This window comes from Plasmodium cynomolgi, chromosome 13 (assembly GCF_000321355.1).
Source record: "Plasmodium cynomolgi strain B DNA, chromosome 13, whole genome shotgun sequence".
Classification (NCBI taxonomy): domain Eukaryota; phylum Apicomplexa; class Aconoidasida; order Haemosporida; family Plasmodiidae; genus Plasmodium; species Plasmodium cynomolgi.
In genome coordinates, this window is record NC_020406.1 from 217460 (window position 1) to 231409 (window position 13950).

The following is a 13950-nucleotide window of genomic DNA, read 5'->3' on the forward strand; positions in this document are numbered from 1 at the left end:
ATGCACATATGGGTACCAACTCGGAAGCAACAAAGGACGTTACGCCTTTTTTTTTTCTTGGGGGGGGTGCCCACCATCAGATTTTACTGGCGCGAGTACGCCCTTTGGAAAATCTTCGAGGTGTTTATGTGCGGCTGTGTTTTGCTATGGTAAAGGGAAAACGAGGAAAGGTCGTCATGGTGAGCATCCGTATAGTGGCCACCAGCGTGGTATCTACGAGTGTTGTCCCCATCAGCATGGAGACCACCAACGTGGCGAACCTTGCTGGAGCGCCGCCTCTGAAGGTATTCCTCCACCCCTCCCGACATGTTTCCCCGCTCATTCTTTCCATTGTGGTAACTCATTTCTATAGACTTGATCTTCTTATTCAAGCCATTCAAATTTTTCATCACCCTCGTAAGGATCTCATGTTCAGTGCCGCTATGGTGTTTGTCAGGTATAAAGTTTCTCTCACGGTGATAATTTCGTGTGTCTATTTTTTCGAAGGAGTAATTAGTGAAGGGGTCGCTCCCTTCATCGTAGTGACTTCTCAACGAATCCAAGTAATACCGTTTTCTCCAATCAAGAATCGAATCGTGACTAGATAAGACACTAATACTATTTCCATATATTTTATATTTCTCTTCCATGTTAAAAATTTTTTTTTTTTCAAAATCAAAGTAGGCATCTTGACTACTTTTCGAAATGTTATCTTTGGGTTCTACCTCTGCACTGCTCCTACTTACCGATTCGTTTTTTGGGGACAGTCGTTTTTCATTTCTCCACATGCCTTCTTCTGTGCTTATCTGCTTCCTGTACAAATCGTAACTGCTCAAGTTTTTTAGTTCCTCCGAATAAAACGGGGAACTGTTACCTTGGGGGGATTCATCGGCCCACAGAGATGACAACTCTAAGCTATTTTTTCCTCCTCCCCCATACCCACGCCCACCGTACAGTTCTCTATAAACGTGTGTTTTTATATCTTCCATGGTGACTTCCTCCTCGTCCCCCTCCTCATCTTCGATTTTCAAAAAAGAGTCCTCCGTTTCTGTTGCGAAGAAATCCTCCTCATCCACGTCAAATAACTCATCTACCTTACTTGACACTGAGACTCCTTCCCCCAAGTCGTCCCCTACCATACTACATAGATTTCCCTCACGTACGTTGCTGTACTTGAGGTTTAGGTTTCTCATTTTTAGCAGCTTTTTCTTTTTCTCCTCATCCAGTATGGTTATACGGATCGGGTCGTCACGCGTTTTTTCCAAGTGGTTTTCTACCCCACCATGCGGTGCTTCACCATGTGGTGCTTCACCATGCGATGCTTCACCATGCGTTGCTTCACCATGCGATGCTTCACCGTCCGTCTCCTCCCCAACAGAGTCCCTCCCCCCCTGTTCACTCAGCACATGTTGCTCTTCATTCTTCCCCCTACCTATGACATGGCTGATTATTACAGAATTGTTCACGTAGGCGTTTTTTGACAAGTCCCTCTTCCCAAGTTTATTGAAACCGCCTTTGTTGCCATTCATGGCTGTCTTCCCCCTAAAGCTCCTCTTCCTTTGCCTTTCCATTTTCTCAAAAATGGAGTAGTTCTTTGCGCAAGAAAGATTCTGTAGATGTTTCACCTCCCTCGTTTGGTCATCCTCCACATCGTTGTTATTGTATGCAGTGGTTACTTCCTCCCCATGCTCTCCCATTCTATCGATATTTAAATGATTTTTTTCATCAAGCAAGTTATTCCTCTCCGTACCTTTCGCGTTATCTACCTCCAATGAGGATCCTTCCACTTTTCCATCCATTTCGTCGCTGTCTGTTTTTCCCTCGTGACGTTTCTCCTTCTCGTCTTTGTCCTTATCCTCCTTTAGGTAGTAGGCTAGGGGGTTCACCGTATAAATTTGTTTCATAATGTTATTAAATAGGTCCTTTTTTTGTTGTGTCTTTTCCTTTTTTTTATCTTCCTCTCCCGGGGTCATTTCTATTGGTCCCGGTTCAGCCTTCTGTTCCGTCCTTTTTGCTTCTCCCCTTTGATGCTCTTCCCGTTTCGCCTTACTTAGCCTCTTTTCCTGCATCCGCCTCAACTCAACCTTTTTTTTCACCTGAGCTAGCCGCTTTTCTTCCAGCCGTTTCATTTCTTCCAGGCGCCTTGCCTTTTCCGCCCGCTTCGCCTCTTCCATGCGCTCCATCTCCTCCAGCCGCTTCTCCTCCTCCAGCCGCTTCTCCTCCTCCAACCGCTTCTCCTCCTCCATCCGCTTCTTCTCCTCCATCCGCTTCTTCTCCTCCATCCGCTTCTTCTCCTCCATCCGCTTCTCCTCCTCCATCCGTTTCTTCTCCTCCAACAGCTTCTTCTCCTCCATCCGCTTCTTCTCCTCCATCCGCTTCTTCTCCTCCATCCGCTTCTTCTCCTCCATCCGCTTCTTCTCCTCCATCCGCTTCTTCTCCTCCAACAGCTTCATCTCCTCTAACTGCCTCACCTCTTCTAATCGCTTTATCTCCTCCATCCTCTTCATCTCCTCCAACCGCTTCTCCTCCGCGGTTCTCAACAAATCCTCATTCCTCCCTTCTTCCTGCTCACTTCCTCCATCTGCATCCCCCCCATCGCTGCTACTCCCCAGTGCCTGGTAAATTAACTTCCTCTTATATTTCAAATCTAACTTTTTGTTTTCCCCATTTCCACTCTGCGATGTCGAATCGGTCATCCTGTTCTTCATAAAATTAGGGTCTGCATCATTTTGGTTTTCCCCGGATTGGGTTTTATTGTTCCCTAAAAGGTTATCTAAAAATGTGTGTTTGCCTTTGTTGGCTAGTTTTTCCTTTAACTTCAGTTTCGTCCTTTCTATGATTCCTTCATTTGCTTCATAAAATTTGAGGGGTTCTTTTTTCGTCATGGATCGTTTTATACATTTTTTTTTCTTCTTCAAGCTATTTTTTTTTAAAATGGTATTGTGTGTAGTAGATTTGAACCTCTGATAGATACTTTTTTTTTTGTATTTTGGTCTCCCCAATTTGTGAAAGGCGTCACTTTGCTCTACGTTTTTTTTCATCTTTTCATTTATATGAAGGATCGTTGCGGTGTCGTCTTCTGGAAAATATCCTTCTCCATCTTGGGAGCCTTCTCCATGATCTCCATGTTGTCCCTGTCCAGCTTTACCTTTCCTGTCCTCCCCACTTCCTCCATCACTGCATTCATACCCATCGGGGTCACTGCGATAACCCGTTACTGCTTCGAAAAAGCGTTCCGCCAAATAGGCATACTCGTTAAACCCGCTGTCACTCTTGGAGGTTGATAGCCTTCTAAGGATGGTGTTTCTTTCCCTTTCCACCTTAGGCCTTCCATACAATGCCCAGTTATTTTTTTTTTTTTCCTTCTTCTTCTGTTTCTTTAAATAGTCATTAAGGCAGTCGTTTATTTCGTTGTCCTGCATCGGTGGCGGTTGATTCTTCGTGCCCCTTTCGCCTCTTTCCTTTTCTGCGTGTTGGCCACCCTTAGTCCTTTGCGTCATGTCGGGGCTCGCCGCGCTCACTTCGTTGACCGTTTGGAGTGCTCCGTCTGCTACCTCTGCTTCGTCCGCTACCTTTGCTTCGTCTGCTACCTTTGCTTCGTCCGCTACCTTTGCTTCGTCCGCTACCTTTGCTTCCTCTGCTACCTCTGCTTCGTCCGCTACCTCTGCTTCGTTCGCTACCTCTGCTTCGCCTTCTGCCTTTGCGGCCCCGTCGCCCTCCCTGACTGACCTATCCTCTAGCAGGGCCATTTTCTTCCTTTCCAGCAGCTGCAGCTCTAACTCCTCCAACTCTTTCTTTTTCCGAGCGTTTTCTATTTCCATTTCGAGCAGTTCCTTCTCTTTCCGTTTCTTCTCAATTTCGGTGTTCACGTCTGCGTCTTCCCTTTCAGAGCGTGCGTCTTTTGTGGCACTTCCCTCTTCGACGCCCTTTCTCCCTTCGGGTGGGACTTTCTTCACTGCTTCTTTTTTTAGAGCAACTCCGTCTTGGTTTGTCACACCTTTCTCCGCCTTGCATCCGTCACCCCCCCTTACGTTGTCTACACCCTCATCGTCCGAGCCAAAATTGAAAATATCAAATAGGGACTTGTTTGGAACGTAATTATTTATCGCCACGAACAAATCATTCACCACGTCATTCTGCGTGGGTTTTCCCTCCCCTTCTTGAGGATCCTTCGGGGGATGATCCTTACTCCGTTTCTCTTTTGTGCCATGCCCCTCCTTATTAACTCCCCCTTGTAGCGCTTCCATTACGAAGTTCTCCATCACCTCGTCCTCTCTCCTTTCTAGGGTAGTAACAATTTTTCCCCTTTTCCGGATAATCTCATTCTTCATTTTGATCAGATCAATTTTGTCTTTTTTTATTTTTTTTTTCTCACTTATGAAACTTTCAAAAGAAAAATCGCTATCCCTGATTTCTGACATGGCTCCACTTTTATTTTCTTCCTTTAATTTTACAACATTGTCCTGTTCATATTCGTGGAACAAAAATTCCACCTTGTCATATACTGAGCTAGATAAATCATCCCTTTTCATTTTTTTCTTTTTTTTTTCCTTCTCAAGCATGTAATTTTCATACAAGGGGTTTAAAAACCAGGCGCTTGACGTCCTTTTATGCTTAAAACTCTGCTTTGGCAAATTCACGTTGTACGTTATTTTTCTCCCTTTCGTTTCGTGCTTCTTCGCCAGGTTCTCCAAAACTTCAAAATCCTTTTGGTCGTACGATTCGTATATGTAATAGTATACGTTGTTCAAAATTTCGTTTTTGAATGTGTTCAGTTGGTCTGCGTTGATCAGGTTGTCCAGGTTGAAGTTGTCCAGGTTGAAGTTGTCCAGGTTGAAGTTGTCCTGGTCGGGGTTGTCCTGGTCGGGGTTGTCCTGGTTGGGGTTGTCCACTTTGCCGCTGTCAGGTTGTTCTCCTTTTGGCGGTGCTCCTTCTTGTGCCTCCGCGCCATCCTTTCCTTTCCCCTTTCCCTTGCTCTTATCTTTGGCTTTTTTTTTCTTCCTCATGTTTTCCCTCTTTATTCTCTCAATTTCTCTTTTCAGTTTCTGTATGACTGCACTGTTCTTGGACTTCTTTCCCCCCTCGGCTATTTCCCCCTTTGCATTCTTCTTCTCCGCATCCCCCTCCCCGTTTTCCCCTCCTTGGCTATTCCTTCCCTTGTCATTAATTTGATTTTGTTTTTTTAATTCTTCGATATTTTTTTCTAGCTCATTAATTTTTAACTCCATCTGGGAAATCAACTCCTGGTTGTCTTTGCCCCCTTTCTGCATTTCCGCATCCTCATCAATGACATTTAAATTTAAGGACGTGTCGATAATGGTATGAGTGATGTTCGAATCTTCTTTTCTCTCTTCACATATTTTGAATTCGTCGTAAAAATTATCATAAAAGTACATTTGCTCTACTAGCCTATTCATGCCTTGTGTGTATTTCTTCAACTCGTTTTTATTTCCTGTCCCGTTGTTTGCACTATCCTCATCGTTACTACAGAAAAACTTATCGTCGTCTTCGCACTTTCGAAGAATATAGTTGAGCGTGAAGTCTTCATCATACTTGACGTTCCTCTGGTTATTATACGTCACTAGGTTCGTTTCGTTAATGTTGTTTTCGCTTGGCTTCACTCCCCCCTCAGCTGGGCCCCCGCCGATGTTGCCGTACTGTTGGTAGTTTGCCCACTGAGGGTAACTCGCACAATTCCCATAATTGGGGTAATTCCCATAATCGGGGTTACTCCCATAATCGGGGTTACTCCCATAATTGGGGTTACTCCCATAATTGGGATAATTCCCGTAGTTGGGGTAATTCCCGTAGTTGGGGTAAATTCCCACCTCGTTGCTCACCGAGAAATTAGCCACCTCGTTCGTCAGGCAGTTAGCTGGAGCGTTCACAGGGAAAGTAGCCGACTCGCTCACAGGGAAAGTAGCCGATTCGCTCACCGGAAAATTAGCCTGCTCATTCATTGAAAAATTGGCTGCATAATTCATTTGATAATTGGGGGGACCATATTGGTTATACCCCATCTGGTTGCTTAACCCGTACGGAACTTGGCCGTTATTGGAGTGCCCCATTTGGCCGTTATTGGCGTGCCCCATTTGGCCGTTATTGGCATACCCCGTTTGCCCATTCACTGAGGGGCCTCTCTGCCGCTTCTGCTGGGCGTCCATGGCGACCTCCTCCGTGGGCGAGCTCTTGATGGACCCCTTCCTCGGGGGGTGCATTTTGTAATTTTCTATTGGGTATTCCCCCACCTTGATGCCGCTGTTGCCGTTGTTGCCGCTGTTACCGCTGTTGCCGCTGCCCTTTCCGGTGCCCTTTCCGCCACTACTGGCGCCTTCCTTTGCGCACACCGCACTGGGCGCACTCGCACCGTGGGCCTCCTTCAAATTGACGATCTCTCCCCCCTCCTTGGCTATACCAACATGTGGGCGCTCCTTTTCCTTATTGGGAAACTGATTCTGCACTAACTCCGCTTTATTTGCATGCGGATCCGCTGCTACTTTCCCATTTTTGCAACTCACCACCTCCTTTTTCACTCCTTGGTAAATGCCCTTTCCATTTTGTTTATCTTCCAGTCCTATATTTAACTTGTCTAGGATGGAAACCCTTTTGACACTTTTGTCTAGAATGCATCTATCTGTGTAGTACGTCTTTTCTTTTTTATTTCCATCGCTGTCGAAATCATCTAATTCTAATTCGTCTACAAATTGTTCTTCATTTAATTCAGACGGTTCGTCCCCATCGGGGGTTCCTTTTCCTCCGTCAATCTCAAAAGCCTTCGTAGCATTCTCACTACTATTACCGTTATTATTATCCCCAACGGGATGTTGTTCATTTCCCCCCTGGGATACTTGCCCCTTTTCCGCCAACGCCTGTTCATCGTTCTTGGTCTGCATGTTTTGTGCCTTGTAAGGGGGAGGAGCTTTACTAGGTTTGCCCTTAATGTCGTTCATAATTTTTGCCTTACTGTTTGGAATGTACTGATTTTTTAGCTTCGTAGAATAGTCCTTGCTGCTCTGTTCCTGAATTCCAGAGCCTTTCCCTTTAGAAGATATTTTATTTAACATATTCTTTTTGTCGAAATATGCCTTATCTTTTATTTTTAATTTTGTGCAAAAGAAGGTAAACAGTGAATGAACTTCCACAGTCGCATTGCAGTTTACATGATTAATAAAATTTAAGTCTCTCTCTTTTTCATACCTCCAGTTGTTTTTCCACTTTTTCATAACTCTTTGATGAGAGTAAATATGTTGTTCTTTCTCCCTTTGGGCCTTCCAAATGTGCACATTTTTTTTTGACGATGCACATGTCGAGTCGCTGTAAAAATTTGCCTCGTTGGAACTCTTCCTTGATATGTCCCAGGAGTGCATATATTTTGCTAACAGCAGTATCAGCTTCGAATTGTTCACTTTTTTTTTCGAAAAAAGGTCGTCTTTGTCTCCACTCGTTTTGGTTCCCTCGACATCCATACTACTTCTCTTCCGTGTCTTTCTCAAAACGAATGTTCTCTTACCCTTTCGTTTTATTTTTTCCTTACAGTGTGGGGTGACAGCTGCACTTTTCATTGTGTCCCATTTGGACCTTTCTGTCGACGTGGTTGTCTTTCTTCTTGAATGCCTCCAGGGAAGGAGGGTCCACTTTCGCAGGTGTGTAGTGGCCCTGTGCTTGCCTTTCCCTTTTCTCTTTCTTCTGATATAACGCCATTTTTTAAAAACGCAGGGGTCCACTGGGGAGGCATCCGCCTGGGAGGCGTCCATTTGGAGGGCGTCCATTAGAGGGGCATCCATTTGGAGGGCATCCATTTGAGGGGCGTCCACCTTGACTGCTTCCATCCCGCCGCTCCCCCTTCTCCTCAATCACATTTACAAGAAAAAGTCAGACAGCGTTTTCCCCCCTGTCCACAACTGCGCACATTTGGTATTCACTCAACACACGCAGAAATGTGTTAACCAGGGGGACACTCAAACGGTTATACTCCTTCGAAAAATAATCTGAATAATCTGAAGCAAGTGCGTTCGTAACTGAAGGGGGGCTGATAAAAGGCAAAAAAATGTATGTCTTCGATTGTCCTTTTTGGCAACCACCTGCTGAATTGTTGCCGTCTGTTTGCAAAATTGGGAAAGAATATTTTTTTTTTGCCGCTCGCCTGTCTTTCGCTTCGTTTCACACCATTGCGTTTTTTTTTTTACCTCAAAAGTTGAGTTGTCCAAATGAAGCGCTGTTTAACCGCTATTTAGCCGCTTTTTGCATTCACACTCGCATAAAAAAAGGAAAACGTCGAAATGGCAGAGCGCGCATTTTAATTGCGAAATGTTAACTTCCAAGTGATAACTGTGCCATGTGGCGCATGGGACGAAAATTAAAACCTTTTTAAGCGCTTCCCTTTTGCGAACAAAGCTGGGGAACAACTGAAGAATCGAAAAAAGGCGTTGCCAAAAAATGAAGTGGTGAGGTGCCGAAGTGGCAAAACCGCACAAGTTTGTCTCTGCGCTGCCGGATACCCATCCACCTATGCATACGCTTAAAAGTATTCACCCTCACGCGCACGTCACCGCGTATGCATCGCCCCCTTGTAGCCTGCCTCCCCCTGCACACGGTCAAAGTTTACAACGAACTTTTGCTGAACGGACAGATGGTTCGCCAACTTTGTCTTTTTCACACTTAACACAAGTGTAACTTAAAAAAAAAAAGGAAAAAAAAATATATATATATATATATATAACTTTGCAGAAAGAAATTCTTTTTTTTATTCATTTTCTGCCTACACCATTTTTGCGCATTTTCCCATTTGTACATCCGAATGACGCTTTTTTTTGAATGAACTAGGGGAAAAAAAAGAAAAAAATTGACCCACACAATGGAGGAGTGAACATGTTCACTTGGCATTAAACGTTTATAATGGCACACACATATCCAGACAATGCTAATGCTTATTGTTTCGAAGGAGTGAATAGACTTCTCCCAGTTGCAGCGTAGCATGCCACCTTTTCCGTCGTGGTTCTCACTACGCAGTAAAGTATGAGCAACGCGATTTTAACGTAATGTGTGAAAAACCCTTTTCGCGTAGTTTTTTTTTCCCCTCTTTGAAATAACTACGCTAAGGAAAAAAAAAAAAAAAAAAAAGGACACATAATAAGGTACAAAAAAAAAAAAAAAATACGAAGCAACGTAGACAACGCAGTGCTATGGGCAAGAGCATGCCCCCACAGACAGTCGGACCCAATTCCCACCTATTACAAAATTGAGCAAGATCGATTTGTGCGAAAAAAAAAAAATTCAAGCGGCAGAAAGAAAAATGCCACTTAAGTGGTTTGCTGTATGGAGAAAGTGCCAACTAGCGTTGACATGAACCCCCCCCCTCTGGAACAACTTAATCCCTCCTGCGCCCCAACAGTTTCGGGCTTTTTACATGCCAACAGTAATGTGGAAAAAATGAAAACGCTATAACGACAGCCGTGTGCTCACATTTTTTGTACTCTTCAAATTAGGAGTTATAAAAAAAAACACAAAATGGTGCCTCACCTTTTGAGTAAGCGATTCTTCTAGTAGAAAAACGTCGGTGGGCTTATCGCCGCAAAGGGGGTCGCCTTTTCTAAAGGAAATCCCACATACGTTTTCTATCGAACAAGAAAGAAAAAAAAAAAAACAGCCCACTGGGAGAAGGCCCAAATGTGCGCTAAAATACTTCTACATATGTGCCACACTGCATAGATGTGCATGCACAACGGCGCCTTGCTTCGAATTTTCACCCCACTGATAACAAATTACCCACTCGCACGAAGCGCTGCCAATTGTGGGGCCAAAAAAAAAAGTACACCCTATCCCCTTGCTGCCACAAAAACAGTAGCGACTTACACAGTTACACACGATGAGGAGCTGCAATTTTGCGAAACTGGCCGAGTTAAGGAAGCCCCTGGTTATAAATTCTCCCCAAACGACATACATAATACCAAGGTTAAAAAGAAGGCTCAAACAATTCAGCACAATGAAAACGCACACGTGTAAGCATCTCATCGAGACGAACGAGCTGCACGACCTTATAAAGAACAAAAGGGAGCATTTGCTGTTTGATACAAGCTGGTACAATATCAGGCAGGGGGAAAAGGATAAAAACTCCTTTGATGACCACGATCAGGCAGAAAGAATAGAAGGAAGCATCTCCTTCAACTCGATAGTTACCTCCAATGAAAATCCCAATTTTTCTTTTTTCTTCCCAACTCAAGAAGAGTTTTTCTCCTACTTGAGAAAGCTACTGCTGGAAAGTCTAATGGACATAAAAATAAATACACTAGAAAACCTGCCTGTAATTTTCTACGAAAAGGATGAAATATTTTATGCCCCCAGAATTTGGTTCATGTTCAAATTGCATGGATTCCAAAATGTGCAAATTTTAAATGGCGGCTTGAATAAATGGCTCAATGAGGAAAGAGACGTGATGGCAACAGATGGAAACGCACAGGGGAATGGGCATCTTCCCCAGAGTGACAAAATTATCCAAGTCGATAAACTGATAAAAGAACATGTAGAAAAAAACAAAAAACAAATAAGTGAAAATAGGAAAAGAAGCATATACCATTATGCAGATATAGACAATTTCGTTACCGGAAGGAAGAAACAAAATGATGACATGGGACTCTTTGTCCTTGTGGATACGAGGCCGAATAGCTCCTTTAGCGCTCTGTTGCCCATTAATGAAAAGGAAAAAGTGGATAATTTCATTCCCTTTTCGGTTAACATACCTTATCATCATTTTATTAGAAGCCATGATGAGAAATATAAATTTTTTACTTTTAAAAATGAGGCCGAAATAAAGAACATTTGTGACCAGTACGATCTTCTAAATGAGCAGAAGACGGTCATATCGACATGCAACAAAGGAATCAGTGCCTGTGTTTTACTCTTCCTTTTGCACCAGCTAAATAAGCCGCTCCACCAACTGGCACTGTACTATGGGAGCTTCGTCGATTACAAGTTTAGGAAGTACGCCCTTCAGTAGAAGGAGGTCTACGCGATTGGCCATTCGTTTTGCTTTCTTCCTTTAGGTGGACAAAAGGGGATACCTCTTCTCCAAGGTAGGTTTCCCTTCTTTGTTATCATCCCAGTGGAAGCGAAGCAACGTTGTTACGTTGTTACGTTGTTACGTTGTTACGTTGTTACTTTTTTTTTTTTTTTCGTTCCTACAACTAAACATTTGAAAGGGGAAACCCGAGTGTGTACATACAGCACTTTTTTTTTTTTTTTTCCCCACATGGGAAGAGCTAGCCATTACATACAAACAAATATACACATTTGCATGTATGAACCCTTTCTCAACAACACTGAGGGAGAAAAGCTTCCCCAGCGTTCACTCTTCTGGATGTCACCACGATGAAAACCATTCGAGAGATATATTTTTGTTTCCTCTCCTTTGTTGTCCATTCTATTGTGTGTACATTCCTGTGTATGCCAAAATGAAAAACAACAAAAGTAAGGGGGGAAAAAAAAAGAAAGTCGAAACGGTAAAGGGTGGGATTATTGACATTCCTCCTGGGAATGTGGATTCCCCAAAAATTGCCCTCCAAAATGGGGGCGGTAAAGACAAACAGAAAGGGGAAGCTAGAGAAGGCACCCATGAAGAGGTAACTCAGCAGGAAGACCAAAACAAATCTTGCGATGGTCATCAAACTGCAGATAACAATTTTGAAGGGGATAAAATGATAAGCGCCAGCCCGTCCTCTGTATGCGCACCTATACAGGTGCCCCCCTCAGGGAAAAAGGTGGAATACCCCAAAAAGGAAAGCAATAGGAAGAAGGCACAAAAAGGAAGGAAGATCATCAAAAAGGATGCCGCTGCCGCTGCCCCGGGTGATATGAATATGGAGAGCGAAAAACAAAGCAGTAATAACAAAAAGAGGAATAAACCGAGCACTGGGAAAAACTCCAAAAAGGATGAAGAGAGCGGTGAACAGAATGACAACCGAGGGGAAGACGGCAAAAAGGGGTTGGAAAAAAAGATGCACGAGGAAGAAAAAAATAAGACGAAAGGGGAGACTACATACGAAGGAGCGCCCCCCATTGAGGAACAACCCATCATAGGGAGAGACTTAGCGCAGAGTAGCGGAGAAAGGGAAGCCGCAATCATCTCACCAGATCACCAAATTCTGGAGAGCGAAGCCAAAAGTGAAGCAGGTAAAAAGTGTGAGGACCCCCACGTGGACTCGGAAAATGCCAATGGAGTGAAAATAAATGCAAATAAAAAGAGGAAAATGAACAAAAAAGGCGAAGCGGAGGGGCAAAGCGGGACGAGTAAAAAAGGCGAAGCGGAAGGGCAAAACGAAACGAGTAAACAAAACGAAACGAGTAAACAAAACGAAACGAGTAGACAAAACGAAACGAGTAAACAAAACGAAACGGGTAGACAAAACGAAACGAGTAGACAAAACGAAACGAGTAGACAAAACGAAACGAGTAGACAAAACGAAACGAGCAAGCAACGCGAAAGGAAGGAAGGCCAAGGAGCCACTCTACAGCCCGATACGATCAATGACGAACGTAAGATCCCCCCCGAGACAACCACCTTGATCGAAAAAAATCCCCAAAAAAATAATACCAAAAACGAAGCGGCAAATAAACCAAAAGGAGCCAAAATTACACTCAGCGAAGAAGAAACAAAAGAAAAAATTTACAAATATATGAAGCAAACGAATAGACCCTACTCAGTTATTAATGTGTACGACAACCTACACGGCAGCATCAGCAAAAATGTCGTCCAAAAACTAATGGACGAACTGAGTACAGAAAAAAAACTCCAGTGTAAGGAGTATGGAAAAGCCAAAGTATATCTTGTCAATCAAAGAGAATTTAAAAGCCTAAATATGCAAGAAATGGAGAAATTAAAAAAGGACATTGAAATGATGAGAGAGCAAACCGAAGTAGCCAAAAATGATTTTAACCATTTTGTGAAAATAAAAAAAAAGTTTATTCAAGATTTAGAGCTAGTGGAAAATGTGGATAAATACAAAAAGGAGTTCCAGCTAGTGGAGGAAGAAATAAAAATGTACGAAGAGGCAAACAAAGCATGCAAGCTAACTGCGGACGAAATTGACCTGATTAAAAACAAGCATGGCTACTTGCACGCCATGTGGCTTAAGAGGAAAAGCCTCTGCGTGGAAATAATTAAGTGCCTTGCCACCTTAACGGATAAGGATGCCAAGGGCGTCATCTTCCACTTGGGCATCGACGTCGACGAGGACGTGGTCCCGCCCAGCTTGTACTCCTAAAGTTGTAAAGCGGCAGAGTGGAGGAGTGGAAAAGCGGCAAAGTGGTAAGGCTGCGAAGCGGTTGCACTGCTAATTTGCTAGCTTGATAACCTGCAAAGCGTTCATACCAATGCATCTCTTTCGATGCTGCCCCTAAAACCGCGAGAAATCCACGCGCATATGCACATCTTAAGCCAAAAACTGTACAACAAGTTAGCCAATTCGGATGCCCTGTCACCTCTATATGTGTTTGCCGTCGGGGTAACTTTCAATGAACGCTCAAATTGCTAGCCACGAACAGTTCCTTCTTTTTAAATTGCTTCCTAAATATTAGCTCCTCCGTGATGATTACGTACACACACAGATACATCGAGACATAGGGACACTCACACGTGCGTGCACAGATGTGTGGTCCCATGAATCCAACTAAAGAAAACCAAAGGGGGGGAAAATTGTCAACTCTCCTCAATTATGCACAAAAAGAATAGTGCACCGTTTAAATCCGTTACGATCATATCGAGAAATAACCCTAAATCACGTCCTCGAAACATAACTAATGAGGCGGACAGGGGTAATACGACACGAACAACCCGCAATGATCTCATCACGGTTGCAAAATAGCACCGGGGAGGTTTTTCCTGACAACTCACCCCCTTTTGTAATACATTTATGGCATGTACTATTGTACAGAACAGCACCTCGTGCAAAGAGACACGTGCGGCTTCCTTTTTTTTTT

General features: G+C 43.6%; 3 protein-coding genes across 3 annotated transcripts; 2 read left to right on the forward strand and 1 right to left on the reverse strand.

Moving 5' to 3' along the window:
• Positions 1 to 83: 83 nt before the first annotated feature.
• On the reverse strand, positions 84 to 7680 carry PCYB_131490 (hypothetical protein; the record flags this gene model as incomplete). Its single annotated transcript, XM_004224173.1, has 2 exons — positions 84 to 7508; positions 7558 to 7680. The coding sequence occupies 2 exons, from the start codon at positions 7678 to 7680 to the stop codon at positions 84 to 86; spliced, it is 7548 nt and encodes a 2515-aa protein (XP_004224221.1).
• Positions 7681 to 9961: 2281 nt separating this feature from the next.
• Positions 9962 to 10972, forward strand: PCYB_131500 (Tat binding protein 1(TBP-1)-interacting protein; the record flags this gene model as incomplete). The annotated part of the gene is made up of 1 exon (XM_004224174.1): positions 9962 to 10972. One exon carries the CDS (start codon positions 9962 to 9964, stop codon positions 10970 to 10972), a length of 1011 nt encoding a protein of 336 aa, XP_004224222.1.
• Positions 10973 to 11426: 454 nt separating this feature from the next.
• On the forward strand, positions 11427 to 13235 carry PCYB_131510 (Tat binding protein 1(TBP-1)-interacting protein; the record flags this gene model as incomplete). Its single annotated transcript, XM_004224175.1, has 1 exon — positions 11427 to 13235. The coding sequence occupies one exon, from the start codon at positions 11427 to 11429 to the stop codon at positions 13233 to 13235; it is 1809 nt and encodes a 602-aa protein (XP_004224223.1).
• Between the last annotated feature and the right edge of the window lie 715 nt (positions 13236 to 13950).